The sequence below is a fragment of the Phyllobates terribilis genome, unplaced genomic scaffold (assembly GCF_046119375.1).
Source record: "Phyllobates terribilis strain yellow unplaced genomic scaffold, ASM4611937v1 Scaffold_2__4_contigs__length_985480577, whole genome shotgun sequence".
In the NCBI taxonomy this organism is placed as follows: domain Eukaryota; kingdom Metazoa; phylum Chordata; class Amphibia; order Anura; family Dendrobatidae; genus Phyllobates; species Phyllobates terribilis.
Genome location: NW_027362762.1, coordinates 338,225,891 through 338,242,766, shown reverse-complemented (window position 1 = coordinate 338,242,766; position 16,876 = coordinate 338,225,891). Strand labels below are relative to the sequence as shown.

Sequence of the window (16,876 nt, the reverse complement as noted above, 5' to 3'; positions counted from 1 at the left end):
TAACCCCTTCAGCACCGAGACTCTTTTGGGGTCTTGTGTTGCCCCTTTATAAGAATCATAAGGTTTTTGTTCTGTTTCATGTAATAGATACATGCGACCCAACTATGGAGACAGGAAGGGAGGAAACGTATTGTTCTCATAGTACAGGACCCCTTTACTGGCCCCACACAGTGTAATGCCCCCATTATGCCCCTTATGCAGGCTGTATGATGCCCCCACACAGTGTAATGCCCCCATTATGCCCCTTATGCAGTATGTATGATGCCCCATACAGTGTAATGCCCCCATGATGCACCTTATGCAGTATGTATGATGCCCCCACACAGTATAATGCCCCCATTATGCCCCTTATGTGGGATGTATGATGCCCCAACACAGTGCAATGCCCCCATTATGCCCCTTATGCAGTATGTATGATGCCCCACACAGTGTAATGCCCCCATTATGCCCTTTATGTGGGATGTATGATGCCCCCACACAGTGTAATGCCCCCATTATGCCCTTTATGTGGGATGTATGATGCCCCCACACAGTGTAATGCCCCCATTATGCCCTTTATGTGGGATGTATGATGCCCCCACACAGTGTAATGCCCCCATTATGCCCCTTATGCTTAATGTATGATGCCCCCACACAGTGTAATGCCCCCATTATGCCCCTTATGCAGTATGTATGTTGCGCCACACAGTGTAATGCCCCCATTATGCCCCTTATGCGGGATGTATGATGCCCCAACACAGTGTAATGCCCACATTATGCCCCTTATGCAGGATGTATGATGCCCCCACATAGTGTAATGCCCCTTATGCAGTATGTAAGATGCCCCCACACAGTGTAATGCCCCCATTATGGCTCTTATGCAGTATGTGTTATGCCCCCCACACAGTGTAATGCCCCCATTATGCCCCTTATGCAGGATGTATGATGTTCCCACACAGTGTAATGCCCCCATTATGTCCCTTATGCAGGATGTATGATGTTCCCACACAGTGTAATGCCCCCATTATGTCCATTATGCAGGATGTATGATGCCCCCACACAGTGTAATGCCCCGATTATGCCCCTTATGCAGTATGTATGATGCCGCACACAGTGTAATGCCCCCATTATGCCCCTTATGCAGTATGTATGATGCCCCACACAGTGTAATGCCCCCAGTATGCCCCTTATGCGGGATGTATGATGCCTCAACACAGTGTAATGCCCCCATTATGCCCCTTATGCAGGATGTATGATGCCCCCACCCAGTGTAATGCCCCCATTATGCCCCTTATGCAGTATGTATGATGCCCCACACAGTGTAATGCCCCCATTATGCCCCTTATGCGGGATGTATGATGCCCCCACAGTGTAATGCCCCCATTATGCCCCTTATGCAGTATGTATGATGCCCCCACACAGTGTAATGCCCCCATTATGCCCCTTATGCAGGATGTTTGGTGCCCCCACACAGTGTAATGCCCCCATTATGCCCCTTATGCAGTATGTATGATGCCCCCACACAGTGTAATGCCCCCATTATGCTCCTTATGCAGGATGTTTGGTGCCCCCACACAGTGTAATGCCCCTTATGCAGTATGTATGATGCCCCCACACAGTGTAATGCCCCCATTATGCCCCTTATGCAGAATGTATGATGCCCCCCACACAGTTTAATGTTCCGGGACGTACTAAAAAGAATGAAGATCAGGAATAAATAAAAAGAATGAACATAAAAACTTGCAGGTCTAAACATATGGAGAGATATAATGGATTTCTTGTGTATCTTCCACATGGGATGGACATGAAATATATCAGGATTACAAGGGAATGAACACATTCCAAACAGGTGTATATTATATTCCTACACTACCACCATCCCCCCACACACAGTATAATATTTCCACAGTACCGCCTGAGGTCCTGCTGTTGGAATAATCCCTCTGCCTGCTCCCCTACATGTAGACCCTCGAGCATGTATACACTCATGTAGGGGAGCAGGCCTTACTAGATATCGAGGCTTTGTACAGTAATATACCGCATGAGGATGATATCAGAGGAGTAAGTCGTTTCTTGAAATCAAGATCAATAGAGTGTAGCAGACATAATGACTTCATGGAGGATCTTCTAAAACTGACTCTTACTCACAACATATTTCTTTTTGACAGGAAGTACTACCACCAGTTCAGGGGTACTGCGATGGGGAGCCCCTGTGCCCCCTCGTATGCTAACCTATTCCTGGGCTCATAGGAGGAAACCACAATATTCAGGGATGATCATAAGTGGTGGCATCCATATATTGGGGTATGATATAGATATATTGACAACATTTTTATCATCTGGTCAGAGACGAGTGAACAATTTCTTGAATTTGTCAGGGAACTCAATATTCATACAGTGGGACTTAGATTTATATCAGAGTTTAATTATTACGAGTTGCCTTTCCTGGATGTACCAATCAAGAAAGAACAGGATGGGACCCTAGGGACACTCATCTACCATTAACCTATGAGCACTAATAAACTATTAAATTACTAAAAAAAAAAACGAGCAATATCCATGGGGCCAATATTTACAGTTGAGTAGAAACTGCTCTAATGTCACAGATATTAATATACCGGCAATAGACATGAACACCAGATTCAAGGAATAAGGTACCCACTGTTCATTTTGGATTCTGCACGATTGTTTGCAGAAAAACAGGAGAGACAGACACTCCTCCATGCCTAACCAAGACACCAAGAAAAATATGGGATAACACAAGTAATAGAAACTTGTCACAATCACAGTGACCGTATCTTTAATATCCTCAGAAAACACTAGTATGTACTTGTGGTCGACCCGGACCTGAGGGTGCTGTGGGATCTAATCCCACACCGTAGGAATTAGCACGAGCACTCGGTCTCCCGGATTGAATTGGATCACTCTGGCTGACCAGTTGTAGACTCTGGCATGAGCTTCTTGTGCCTGGAGGAGATGTTCTTTCATAATGGGCATCACCTTCGCAATCCTCTCCTGCATCAGAGCGACGGGCGCGATGACACTCCTGTGGGACTAGACCTCTGCTTCCTAGGTTTCCTTTGCAACATCCAGGAGACCCCGCGGATGTCAGCCATACAGGAGTTTGAATGGCGAGAACCCTGTAGAGACCTGTGGAACCTCTCGGATGGAGAACAAGAGATACGGTAGGAGACAATCCCAGTTTCTGCGGCCCTTTCTATGGCCTTTCTCAGCATACTCTTCAGACCTTTCGACAAGGCCATCTGTCTTAGGATGGTATACTGAAGTCCTCACCTGGGAGAATTGCAGGACTTTGCATAACTCCCTCATCACCTTACTCATAAAGGGAGTTCCCTGGTCGGTGAGTGTCTCCCTTTGGTGAGCCTGTTTGGGGAAAAAACGTGGACTAACTCGCAGGCTATACTCTTTGCGATGGAGTCTCTCAATGGAATCGCTTCAGGAAAGCGTGTGGCATAGTCCAGGATAACCAATATACACTGCTCAAAAAATAAAGGGAACACTCAAATAACATCCTAGATCTGAATGAATGAAATATTCTCATTGAATACTTTGTTCTGTACAAAGTTGAATGTGCTGACAACAAAATCACACAAAAATCATCAATGGATGGATTTGGAGTCACCCCCAAAATTAAAGTGGAAAAACACACTACAGGCTGCTCCAACTTTGATGTAATGTCCTTAAAACAGGTCAAAATGAGGCTCAGTATTGTGTGTGGCCTCCACATGCCTGTTTGACCTCCCTACAGTTCCTGGGCATGTTCCTGATGAGGCGGCGGATGGTCTCCTGTGGGATCTCCTCCCAGACCTGGACTAAAGCATCCGCCAACTCCTGGACAGTCTGTGGTGCAATGTGACGGTGGATGGAGCGAGACATGATGTCCCAGATGTGCTCAATCGGATTCAGGTCTGGGGAACGAGCAGGCCAGTCCATAGCTTCAATGCCCTCATCTTGCAGGAACTGCTGACACACTCCAGCCATATGAGGTCTGACATTGTCCTGCATTAGGAGGAACCCGGGGCCAACCGCACCAGCATATGGTCTCACAAGGGGTCTGAGGATCTCATCTCGGTACCTAATGGCAGTCTGGCGAGCTCATGGAGGGCTGTTCTTCCCTCCAAAGAAATGCCACCCCACACCATTACTGACCCACTGCCAAACCGGTCATGCTGAAGGATGTTGCAGGCTGCAGATCGCTCTCCATGGCGTCTCCAAACTCTGTCACATCTGTCACGTGCTCAGTGTGAACCTGCTTTCATCTGAGAAGAGCACAGGGCAACAGTGGCGACTTTACCAATCCTGGTGTTCTTTGGCAAATGCCAAACGTCCTGCACGGTGTTGGGCTGTGAGCACAACCCCCATCTGTGGATGTCGGGCCCTCATACCACCCTCATGGAGTCGGTTTCTAACCGTTTGTGCAGACACATGCACATTTGTGGCTTGCTGTAGGTCATTTTGCAGGGCTCTGGCAGTGCTCCTCCTGTTCATCCTTGCACAAAGGAGGAGATAGCGGTCCTGCTGCTGGGTTGTTGCTCTCCTACAGCCCCCTCCACCTCTCCTGGTGTACTGGCCTGTCTCCTGGTAGTGCCTCCAGCCTCTGGACACTACGCTGACAGACACAGCAAACCTTCTTGCCAGAGCTCGCATTGATGTGCCATCCTGAAGGAGATCCCACAGGAGACCATCCGCAACTTCATCAGGAGCATGCCCAGGCATTGTAGGGAGGTCATACAGGCACGTGGAGGCCACACACAATACTGAGCCTCATTTTGACTTGTTTTAAGGACATTACATCAAAGTTGGAGCAGCCTGTAGTGTGTTTTTCCAATTTTGGGAGTGGCTCCAAATCCAGGCCCCCATTGGTTAATAAATTTGATTTCATTGATGATTTTTGTGTGATTTTGTTGTCAGCACATTCAACTTTGTACAGAACAAAGTATTCAATGAGAATATTTCATTTATTCAGATCTAGGATGTGTTATTTGAGTGTTCCGTTTATTTTTTTGAGCAGTGTATATTGATGTTGCCCACGAGCAGATTCAATCAGGGGACCAACCAATTTCCATAGCAATTCTCTTGAATGCTCTACAATAATGGGCAAAGGCACAAGGGGACTTCGAAAGTGAGAGGTGGGGGCGGTTAACTGGCGTGTAGGGCAAGACTTGCAATACTTACATCCGGGCCAATAGAACCTCTGCACAATCTGTTCCTGCGTTTTTTCCACTCCCAGATATCCCCCCAAGACATGTCAATGGGTCATGTCCAACACCTTCTGTCTATAGGGGCCCGGCACTATTAACTGCTCCACTCGCTCCTCCCTCACTTTCTTGACCCGGTACAACGACTCCCCACTCATCATAAAATGGGGAAACCTTGTGTCAGCCCCCGGCTCCTGTGTAACCCCATTTATAACAGTGACATTATTAAAGGCTTCCTTCAGAGTTAGGTCCCTATGTTGGGCAAACCCAAAATTCTCGCTGGTAACCCCTAACTCCGGAATGGCAGACACAAAAGGGAAACCTGTCTGACTCTGGGTGTGGTGATACCTCCTCAGGGTTAACTGGTTTATCTGAGCCAGCGAACCTGGAACTCTTCCCCCACACATCCCAAAACAAACAAAAGTCCCAGCCTATAGTAATAGGGTGCAAGAAGTCCTGAACGACGCCGACCTCGTAGGACTCGGTACTGTGAGCCATTTCAATGTCTACTCTGGCCATGGGGTAGTCCTTAGCATCACCATGAATGCACCGAACGCCAACTTTTTTTCCCTGGGATCATTTGAAGAGGAAGGGTGGCCATCATAAGGGTCACCAGACTCCCGGATTCTAGCAGTGATGTTACATCCTGTCCATTCACCTTCACAGTACATGCTTGTGGCCCCTCGCTGGGTTGACACTTCACACTGTAGGTCGGATAACCGATAAGCATAATATGAACAATGGCGTCCTATGCTGCAGTCCATCGGCTCAGCGGACAATGGGCGGCTATATGGCCTGAGCCGTGGCACCTCCAGTAAACAACATCACCTGTAGGGACCCTAGGCACCACCTCCCCCGCCCCTTTGGACCTTGGATGGCCCACCCCCTTTTCAGTCTCTGCCCCCTGTTGGGAACCCCAGTATGGAGTGGGCTGCCTTCCCAAGGAACCTTCAACCCCCTGGTATCTCTCGACCAGTCCAACCAGGTCATCCGCATTCCAAGGATCACCCTGGGCAACCCAAGTCTGTATGGGCCTTGGCAGGGAGTGCACAAACCAGTCCATCACCACCCGCTCTACCATCTGCGCAGGTGTAGGGGAATCCGGTACCAGCAACTTCTGGACCAGGTGCAACAGGTCAAACATTTGGAAACTAGGTGGTTTGTCCCGATGATTACCCCAGCGGTGAACCCACTGCTCCCTGATAGTCATTGTCACCCCCAAGTGGGCGAGAATCTCAGTTTTTAGCTTGCCATACCCTTTGGCGTCCTGCAAAGCTAAATCATAGTACACCTTCTGGGGCTCTCCCGTCAAGTATGGTGCCAATACCTCAGCCCACTGCTCTGGCATAAGTTTCTCCCTCTCAGCGACCCTTTCAAACACCGTTAGGAAGGCCTGAACGTCATCCACCAAGGTCATTTTCTGCAATGCCAATTGTGACATCCAGAATTGGTGCTGTTGCAGAGTGTGACATGCAGAAGTAGTGCTGTTGCTTTAAAAGCATTCAGCAACTATTAGCAGTAACACAAGCACATGAGACAGGAAGTGTTGTGCTCCAGAAGCATCCAGCAACTAGAGGGGTTAACACAGTCACAGGAGTGCAGTGTCCATTTTAGGACATGATCAGATATCAAAATCAAACATCATAATGATGTCAGTTTGAGGCTAAATACCCTGTCTGACAAATGTTTCTCACAAGTGACTTTGATAAGTGACTATTACAACTGTAATAATAATAATAATAAAAAAAGTCACTGTTCGCTGATGGGACTTGAACCTAAAATTCTGTATCCAGACACCAGTGCACTAACCACTGAGCTATTAACTCAGTTGAAGAAACCTAGGAGTTCCATTTGGTTATATGATTTTCAGTGCAAATCTGATTGAAACTCATTGGGACTTATGCACAGACTGCTAGCCAGACAGATTCAAATGATGTTTGATTTTGATGTGTGAGTCTGATGTGTAAGTTTCTTCAAACATCAGAATCACAATGACTTTTAGTCACCCTGAGTAGTTTCATGGTTGATCTCATAAGACAAGAAAAGCTGCCAGTTACTATCACTTGCCTGGATAGCTCAATGGTAAGGCATCAACCTCTGAAACTAAAGTGTCACAGTTCAAATCCCAATAGAAATATTATTATTATTATTTTTTTTTTAACTATCCCTATTTAGCACACAAACTACAGGGGTGTTTTACTTTTAATATCTGACATTTTGATTGTCATCCTGACGTGCTAAGAGTTTTAGACACGCTGTCTATTAGCATGGTAAATTACATAGCCAAAGTAAATTGGGAGGCACTAATTTACTAAATATCTATTTCCAAGTGACTGTTCATTTGCATAATTTCTTAAAGGGGTCTAATGATAAAATTTCTTTATTGTCAATTTTTCTTTCCATCCACCCAACAACTGGCTGCAAACTCACAAATTACTTTTGCTATGTAATTATTATAATTATATATCACTATTATTATTTATTATTATAGCGCCATTTATTCCATGGCGCTTTACATGTGAAAAAGGGGTATAATACAAGAACAATTACAAGAATCTTGAACACAATGTGACAGCGACTGGTACAGGAGGAGCGAGGACCCTGCCTGCGAGGGCTCACAATCTACGAGGGATGGGTGAGGATACAGTAGGTGAGGGTAGAGCTGGTCGTGCAGCGGTATGGTGGAGCGGTGGTTACTGCAGGTTGTAGGCTTGTCGGAAGAGGTGGGTCTTCAGGTTCCTTTTGAAGGTTTCCACGGTAGGCGAGAGTCTGATACGTTGGGGTAGAGCGTTCCAGAGTAGGGCGGAAGCACGGGAGAAATCTTGTATACTGTTGTGAGAGGAGGAGATAAGAGGGGAGTAGAGCAGGAGATCTTGTGAGGATCGGAGGTTGCGTGCAGGTATGTAACGGGAGACTAGGTCGGAGATATATGGAGGAGACAGGTTGTGAATGGCTTTGTATGTCATGGTTAGGGTTTTGAACTGGAGTCTCTGAGCAATGGGGAGCCAGTGAAGAGATTGACAGAGAGGAGAGGCCGGGGAATAGCGGGGGGACAGGTTGATTAGTCGAGCAGCAGAGTTTAGGATAGATTGGAGGGGTGCGAGAGTGTTAGAGGGGAGGCCACAGAGCAGGAGGTTGCAGTAGTCAAGGCCGGAGATGATGAGGGCGTGCACTAGTGTTTTTGGAATGTAGATTTAGATCGGTCAGTTGGGAGGGTTGAATGAGATGGCGGAAAGATGATGAATTCTGTTTTGTCCATGTTAAGTTTTAGAAATCTAGCAGAGATGAAATAGCGGACAGATATTGTGGGATTTTGGTTAGTAGGGAGGTGATATCGGGTCCAGAGAGGTAGATCTGTGTGTCATCAGCATAGAGGTGATAATGAAAGCTATGAGACTCTATGAGCTGTCCCAGGCCTAAGGTGTAGATGGAGAAGAGCAGGGGTCCTAGAACTGAACCTTGGGGGACACCGACAGATAGGGGGCGAGATGAAGAGGTGGTGTGTGAGTGGGAGACACTGAATGTCCTGTCTGTTAGGTATGAGGAGATCCAGGATAGGGCCAAGTTTGTGATGCCAAGAGATGAGAGAGTCTGGAGTAAGAGGGAATGGTCCACTGTGTCAAAGGCAGATGACAGGTCTAGGAGGAGGAGGACAGGGTAGTGTCGCTTAGATTTGGCGGTTAGTAGGTCGTTTGTGACTTTAGTCAGTGCAGTTTCAGTAGAATGGTGCGGTCGGAAACCAGATTGTAGGCGGTCAAAGAGGGAGCAGGAGGAGAGGTGGGAGGACAGTTCAGAATGGACATGTTGTTCCAGTAGTTTTGGGGCATAGGGGAGAAGTGATATGGGGCGATAGCTAGACACGGAGGATGGGTCAAGGGAGGGCTTTTTGAGGATGGGTGTGATTGAGGCATGTCTGAAGCATGAGGGGAAGACACCAGTTGTTAGTGACAGGTTGAAGAGGTGGGCTAGGGCTGGGATGAAGATAGTGGTAAGGTTTGGGATGAGGTGGGACGGGATTGGGTCAAGTTTACAGGTGGTGAGGTGTAATTTGGAGAGTAAGGAGGAAAGTTGATCTTCAGAAATGGTGGAGAATGTAGTTTTGGAGGAGGAGGGTTGAGTAGGTTTGGGGAGGGGCGGTGGGGGCTTTAGGCAAAAGCTTTGTCTGATGGTGTCAATCTTCTGCTTGAAGAATGAGGCAAAGTCTTCGGCTGAAATAAGAGGAGAGGGAGGAGGCACTGGGGGACGGAGAAGAGAATTGAAGGTGTTGAATAGTTGTTTAGGGTTGTGAGACAGGGAGGATATGAGAGATGCAAAGTATGTTTGTTTTGCTGCAGTGAGTGTGGACTTGAAGGTAGTGAGGGACTGTTTGAATGCGATGAAGTGCTCATGGGAGTGGGACTTTTCCATCTACGTTCAGCAACCCTGGAGGCCCTTCGCAGTTCTTTAGTTAGGCTGGTGTGCCAGGGTTGTCTGTTGATTGTGCGAGCCTTGGTATGCGTGAGAGGGGCGACCGAATCTAGAGCTGCAGCTGTTGTGGTGTTGTATAAAGTGGCAGCAGCATCTGCATCATTTAAGGAACTAATGTCTGTAAGAGGGAGGAGGGATTCAGAGAGAGAGTGTAGGTCAAGGTGTTTGAGATTTCTACGAGGGTATGCAAGTTTGTGGAGTGGGGATTGTTGCCCCGGGGAGGAGAGAGAAGAGAATGTGAGTAGGTTGTGGTCAGAGAGAGGGAGAGGTGAGTTAGAGAGGTTAGATAGGGAACAGAGGCGGGTGAAGATGAGGTCCAGCGTGTGGCCGTCTTTGTGGGTGGGTGTGGAAGACCACTGGGTAAGACCAAAGGAGGAAGTGAGGGATAGACGCTTAGAGGAAGCTGAGAGGGAAGTGTCAATGGGGATGTTAAAGTCGCCCATGATGATAGTGGGGATGTCAACGGAGAGGAAATGAAGGAGCCAGGTGGTGAAGTGGTCAAAGAAAGTGGTGGTTGATCCTGGGGGGAGGTAGATGATAGCCATTTGGAGGTTGGATGGGGAGTAGATGCGCACGCAGTGCACTTCAAAAGAGGGGAGAGTAATTGCGGGCGGCAGTGGGATATGGGTGAAGGAGCAGTTATCTGAGAGGAGGAAACCTACTCCTCCACCGTGCTTGCCTGTGGGGCGGGGGGGTATGGGAGAGGTGGAATCCGCCATACGAAAGTGCAGCAGGAGAGGCTGTGTCGGAGGGGGTGAGCCAGGTTTCAGTGATGCCGAGGAAGGAAAGCTTGTTAGTGATGAAGAGATCGTGAATGTAGGAAAGTTTATTGCAGACAGAGCGAGCGTTCCATAGAGCTCCTGTTAGTGGAACTGGGAAGCGGGGGCTGGGCGGATGGGTATAAGGGTTACGAGAGTTTGGGATAGATCGTGGGTAGGAGGTGGAAGTGAATGTAGGGATGTGGTGAGGAGGGCCAGGATTTGGAGAGATGTCGCCGGCAGTAAGGAGGAGCAGAGAAAGCGTTATTAGGTGGGAGCAGGAGAGGGCATGAGGTGGCTGTCTGTGTTTGGAGACAAAGGATTGTATGTTGTGGAATAGCTCTGAGGAGGAGGTGAGATGGGTGGGGAGAATGGAGGGAGAGATGAAGAGTTCCTTACTAGGTGTAGGGATTAAGGGTGGTTGAAAGAAGTGAAGGATTAAGGAGGTGAGAGAAAACAAACACAAACATTGTTTACTGTGATTTAGTATCCAGTTACCTTCAGTTCACTTCAGGTTTTATTCAGAATTAATTCAAATTTCAGACACTTCAGCTAATGGACACTTAAGCTGAGGGACACAGACTGAAGTCTGACACAGACTCCTAGTTCTCAATATATGGCCTACAGAATGCATTCAGCTGTGAAGCAGATGGGAGTGGTCTGTGCTCATCTTGATCAGCTGATTAGATTGAACCAGATGCTGGATGCTCAAAACAGAGTAAACAAGGCCATAAATGAAACTGGGGGGATGGCTGGGTCACATACCAGTAAAACATAGGGGTAGAGAAATAGAGAAATCTGCATGGGAGTCAAGACGGAAAAGTTGGGTGACGTACCATTAGAGAATTGGAACAGAATGGTATAGGGAAGACAGCATGGAATTCAGCATGGGAAAAGCTGGGTGACGTACCATTAGAGAATTGGAACAAAATGGTATAGGGAAGACAGCATGGAATTCAGCATGGGAAAAGCTGGGTGACGTACCATTAGAGAATTGGAACAAAATGGTATAGGGAAGACAGCATGGGAAAAGCTGGGTGACGTACCTGTAAGAGGAATGGATAAACAGATGCTGATTAGAGTGTGGTGATGGCATGTAAGGTACAGTCTGCATGCATCATATTATTCAGAATTAATTCAAATTTCAGACACTTCAGCTAATAGACACTTAAGCTGAGAGACACAGACTGAAGTCGCTAGCGAAATAATCAAATAATGAACCTACAGTTTAATGGTAAGGCATCTGTGTCACATAGTTTTGGTTTGAAAGGATAATAGTAATAATAATAATAATAATAATTAATAATAAAAAGTTCAGGGTCCCTAGAGGTTTTTCTTAGCTTATGAGATTAACCATGATAATACTCAGGGGGTCTAAAAGTAATTGTGATTCTTATTCTGATGTGTGAGAAAAGTCAGATATCAAAGCCAAGCATCAGTGAAGTTTGTGTGCTAGCCAACATCATTTAAAAAACTAAAGTTTATTTTTTCTGCTCCAGGGATTTAAACTCGGAACTAGTGATGGGCGAGCACTAAAATGCTCGGGTGCTCGATGCTCGGGTTGAGCACATAGGAACACTCGGGTGCTCGACCCAAGCAACGAGCCCAATGTAAGTCTATGGGAAACTCGAGCATTTTTCAGGCGGCTCCCCCCGGCGGTCTGTTTTTGATCAAAAATAGCATGAAAGCTATTCCACCATGGCAAGGTGAACCCATTCGGGATAGTCCTACTCTGTATAATATTAGAAACCTTACCATGTGTCAAAGCCTCAAACTTCTGTGTGTGAATCAGACATGAGATCTAATGTGATAGAAGATTACAGTTCAGGGAAGATGAGAAACATTCATATAGACGACCGGTGGAGATGTAGTCAGTGAAGCACTGTGGCTAAATATGTTTCTAGAGCCGTAGTAGAAGATGAATGTCGTCCTCATCATGAAGTAGTTATTTCTCATGTTACGTGTAATGAATATCTCCTGCAGTATTGCTAATGCCTATTGCAGTGTCGGTAAATGAGACGAGAATTAGCTTTATGGAAGATAAGTTTTTGAGAAACGTCTTCAGCTACAGACTCCAAGGAAGAAACTGCTTGTTGTCTGTGGCCTAAAATATATAGGTTTTATTACTAAATGTAAAGCAGAAAACTAAATACTGTAAAATAATATATCTCCTCATATGTTTCCCTTATTATCTCCAGTAATTGTATTATTACACAGGATTTTTATGATGTTACATCGGCTCATCATTTTCTCATTCAGGTCTCTACAATATCAGATCCTCTCAGTGAAGATCTTCTATTTAAGAGAATTTTCCTTATTGACCCATCAAAGATGGATTTTGACAGAGACAAGATGGCGGAGAGGATATTACACCTCACCCTAGAGATCCTCTTCCGTCTTACTGGAGAGGTGAGAGATTCTGATGACGTCACATTACATCATTCTTATCTATGGGAATAACAGATGGACAGAACTGGAGAGGTGAGGACTCTGGAAATGTCTCTAGTGAGATTTATTAATGTGTTTCTCCATAACCAGGATTACACAGTAGTGAAGAAGACCTCTAGTGAGCGCCGTCAGGTCCATGTGTCTGAGGGATGGGAAAGACTCCTGAGCCCATTCACGGGGCCTCCACCTCTTCCCCTGATGCATGAAGATATCAATGACCAGAAGATCCTAGAACTCACCTATAAGATGATTGAGCTGCTGACTGGAGAGGTGACACTGCTGGGACATTATATAGTAACCCTATTAAGGGATCGGGGAGATGACGGTGTCATTGTATGTGTCAGGTTCCTATAAGGTGTCAGGATGTCGCTGTCTATTTCTCCATGAAAGAGTGGGAGTATTTAGAAGAACACAAAGATTTGTACAAAGACGTCATGATGGAGGTTCCTCAGCCCCTCACATCACCAGGTAATAGACAGGACTAAATGCACACGGCCTATAACTATTTGTATGTAAAGAATGAATTCAGTCCCTTATGTGTTTCCTCCAGATCTATCCAGTAAGAGGACAACACCAGACAGATGTCCCCGTCCTCTTCTTCCACATGACTGTAAACAAGAAGATCCCAATGTTCCTCAGGATCATCAGGTAGATGGAGAGAAGGTGTCATGAGATCTCCCCTATGATGTGTAGACGGCTGTGAAGGTCTTGTGCTCAGTCTTGTTTTATCCACCAGTATTATATGTTTTATACTTGTGTAATGAGAACGGTGGAGATGGCAGGATTAGAGCTGATCATAGATGTGACTTCTCCATCTGTCTGTGACTTTTACAATATTTGTTTCAGGGTGAAGATCTGACCCATATTGATACTACAGAGACATATGTAAGGGGTGATGAGTGGTGTAAAGAGGAGACTCCTACATATGACTACCCAGGTGAGTAGTAACCACTGAATACAGAGAAGTCACAGATTCTTCTCAGTCACCGGCTGTGGCTGCTTTATCGGTGGTGTAGTCCGGCCATATCACCATCATGTGATCACCATTTTGCCTCTAGACCACAACATTCTCTTCCACCCAAAACTGTTCAAATGATTTTGGGCATTGAAACCCTTTTCCATAGAACTTACAAGCTGGAGGATCCACCTACCCCCTGTGATTAGGAGACGTTACCTGCCCAGATCTGTAAACCACAAAGCCAGAAAATTACTTGAAGAAAAATATTATGATGGGCCTGTAAGAGAAAGCGGAGGGTAATGATGCTGTTGGCTTCTTAGAACCCTGATATCTTATTGGATGAATCTACCTTCTCTCCCTTCTGTGCTGCTGAATGTGCTCATATGGTCCCTACAAGACCAGGTCCAGTCTTTCTGGCCAAACTTCACATTTATGATCTACAACATTAAATGTGCAGTGAGGGCCAAGTGTGAATTTCTGTACAATAACAACAGAGTTTCCCTTTATCCTGACTTTTCAATTTATTTTAAAACCGTCTAACGTCAAACAAGATTGTGATAAACTAAACAAAAAAAAACATTACATCTGTGACATGATATCTCTCTAAGCTAAATTTTAGACACCTCATCTCTGCACTATTATAAAAAGTTCTCTTTGAACGTCTAATATTTCTTCTTGAAACTCATCTGCCAGAAAATATTGTCCCTTACGATAGTTTAGATTGCCAAGAGCCACCGTGCCCCATACTCTAATTACCCCAGAGAGGTTTCACCAGTAGTTACTCACTACTTACTGATGGAGACTGTTGAGATTGATTATTTCAGTAGATGTGTTATTGTCTATACTCACAGTTTTTGACTACAGTAGTTAGTGCCCAAAATACTCTGATTTAACCTCTTCCTGCAGCCAGTTTTGTGTTCCTATCTGGGCCCATTTTTCAAATCTGACGTGTGTCACTTTATATGATGATAACTCTGGAATTCTTCACAAAGGATAATGGGAAACAAATGGACCTTACAAATAATATTTCAACTTCTCTTGAATCTGACAATACCCTATATACGGTTGTACACTACTGTCTGGGCACATGGCAGGTTAAGAAGGGAAGGAGCGCCATTTAGGTATTTGAATGCAGATCTTGCTGGGATGGTGTGCAGACGCAATGTATTGTGGACACTGTTCGTTTTCACCTGGCAGCTCAAAAGATGGCTACCACAAACAGGCTTAGCGCTATCTACTCCATTTTCCAGATCCCAGGGTTTGCCTTGCTCATCATCCTTTAACCCAGGGTTCCCCAACTCCAGTCCTCAAGGCCCACCAACAGGTCATGTTTTCAGGATTTCCTTAGTATTGCACAGGTGATGGAATTATTGCCTGTGCAGGTGATGGAATTATTGCCTGTGCAATACTAAGGAAATACTGAAAACATGACCTGTTGGTGGGCCTTGAGGACTGGAGTTGGGGAACCCTGCTTTAACCCCTCTACATGGATTTGGACTTGGACAGAGACCCTCTAAGCTTGGGCCACAGTGTTACCTAATGTTCTGTGGTGTGAGATTGCAAGAAGAATAGTCAGATAGCTGGGTCAGAACATGGAGGTCAGAGAAAATACAAAATCACACAAAAGTAGTCAGTAAACGGGCCGAGGTCACTGTTGAAGGAGGGCAGCAATGACCCTTCACGGTTGACCAAGTGAGTGTCAAATTATTATGTTACAAGGTTGATTGCAATCAGGAAACCAGACGAAGACAGAGCTCTGTATGGGAGGATTTGGAGAATCTCTAATCCCGTTTATTTTACTTAGCATTATATATTGTTTTGAGTATATCAATAGCCAATCACCTGCAGCCATACTACAGGCTTAAACCAATGTTTGTACGATTATTACAGAAACACACATATGGTCATATTATCGTTAGTTCGGCTCATGATGGAAAGTTACAAGGTTATACATCCCGGCTCAGACTAGTTAGATAACAGGAGCAGGGTGATTCATAGAATGTTCTTGAGAGAAAAGGTTCTTGTGAGAAAATTGCATGTGAAGCAGGAGAAAAGAATGTATGCTATTCAAGGTGTAATAATAACATGATTTTAGAAGCAAGCACAAAATGAAGTAACTATAGCATGAATATCAATATGTCCTTTACATTTTCCCCCTAAAAATTATGTTATTATCAACAATAGAGGTGCTATCCCAGGGTCATGTTTTGAGCCTGAGGGACATTGGTCTTCACTCATTTAGTGCCCTTGTTACCAATTGAGGCCATCACGGCATGTCCACCCCCCCTTGTCCGTTGATATAATCATAAAACTCTGATCTTCAGACGTGAGGTTCGTCTTGGCAAGCGGGTGAAGGTCATCATTCCCTTGTCGTCCAGGTCCTCAATGCTGGTCACATCTGGGAGGTCTGTGTATAGTAGCACTGGATGTTGGTTGACAGCGTTCTCCTTGCTCTCTGATGACTGGCAGGTGTTATGAACTGCTACAAACACTAAGGAAAGATAGGAAAACTGACCCTACAATAGGACTAAGCTGATTCCCTACGATGCAGCGGGGGACCTGTTCCTTGTGAACAGACCCGCCTAAGTCCTCGGCTAGTCTGAACGCAGTCCTATAGATATAAGGAAGGGGTCCCTACAAGAACTAAGGACTGGGATATAGTTGGACACCTCCTAGCAGAAATTGTAGCAGAGCAAAGACAAACAAGCAAACAGAAGTACTAGTGGTCAAAAGACCAAGCAAACTACAGAGTAAGGTACAAGGCACCTGGCTAGCTTAAGAGTAAATGTAACACTGAAGTCCAGCTAGGCCAGGAGGGCGGAGCTGGATTAAATAGGCAAAAAGTCATGTGACCAGCAAAATAGAAAAAACTAACAGGAGGGTTCTAACAGTACCCCCTCTTCTATGAGGATCCTCCAGGCCCAGGTCTATCAGGAAACCACCTGTGAAACGCTCCGACAAGTCTAGGAGCAGATACATCATCCGCCCTTACCCAGGAGTTATCCTCGGGACCGAAACCTTTCCAAGCGACGAGATACTGCAATCTT

General features: G+C 45.7%; 2 protein-coding genes across 5 annotated transcripts in view; both read left to right on the top strand.

The window, feature by feature from the left end:
* TMEM131 (transmembrane protein 131) overlaps positions 1 to 16,876 on the top strand; it is a 255,588-nt gene that overhangs the window by 45,979 nt on the left and 192,733 nt on the right. The gene's annotated exons all lie outside the window — the stretch shown is intronic.
* On the top strand, positions 2,713 to 14,129 carry LOC141245804 (oocyte zinc finger protein XlCOF8.4-like). The gene is made up of 7 exons (XM_073669086.1): positions 2,713 to 3,164; positions 12,683 to 12,832; positions 12,962 to 13,141; positions 13,216 to 13,339; positions 13,422 to 13,519; positions 13,718 to 13,808; positions 13,996 to 14,129. Exons 2-7 carry the CDS (start codon positions 12,755 to 12,757, stop codon positions 14,127 to 14,129), a joined length of 705 nt encoding a protein of 234 aa, XP_073525187.1. The 5' UTR covers positions 2,713 to 3,164; positions 12,683 to 12,754.

Coding starts and splice junctions, on each gene's coding strand:
- LOC141245804 (XM_073669086.1), top strand. CDS start 12,755: ATGGATTTTGACAGAGACAAGATGGCGGAGAGGATATTACACCTCACC. Junction 13,142..13,215: donor TTGAGCTGCTGACTGGAGAG/GTGACACTGCTG, acceptor TGTATGTGTCAG/GTTCCTATAAGGTGTCAGGA. Junction 13,520..13,717: donor ATGTTCCTCAGGATCATCAG/GTAGATGGAGAG, acceptor TATTTGTTTCAG/GGTGAAGATCTGACCCATAT.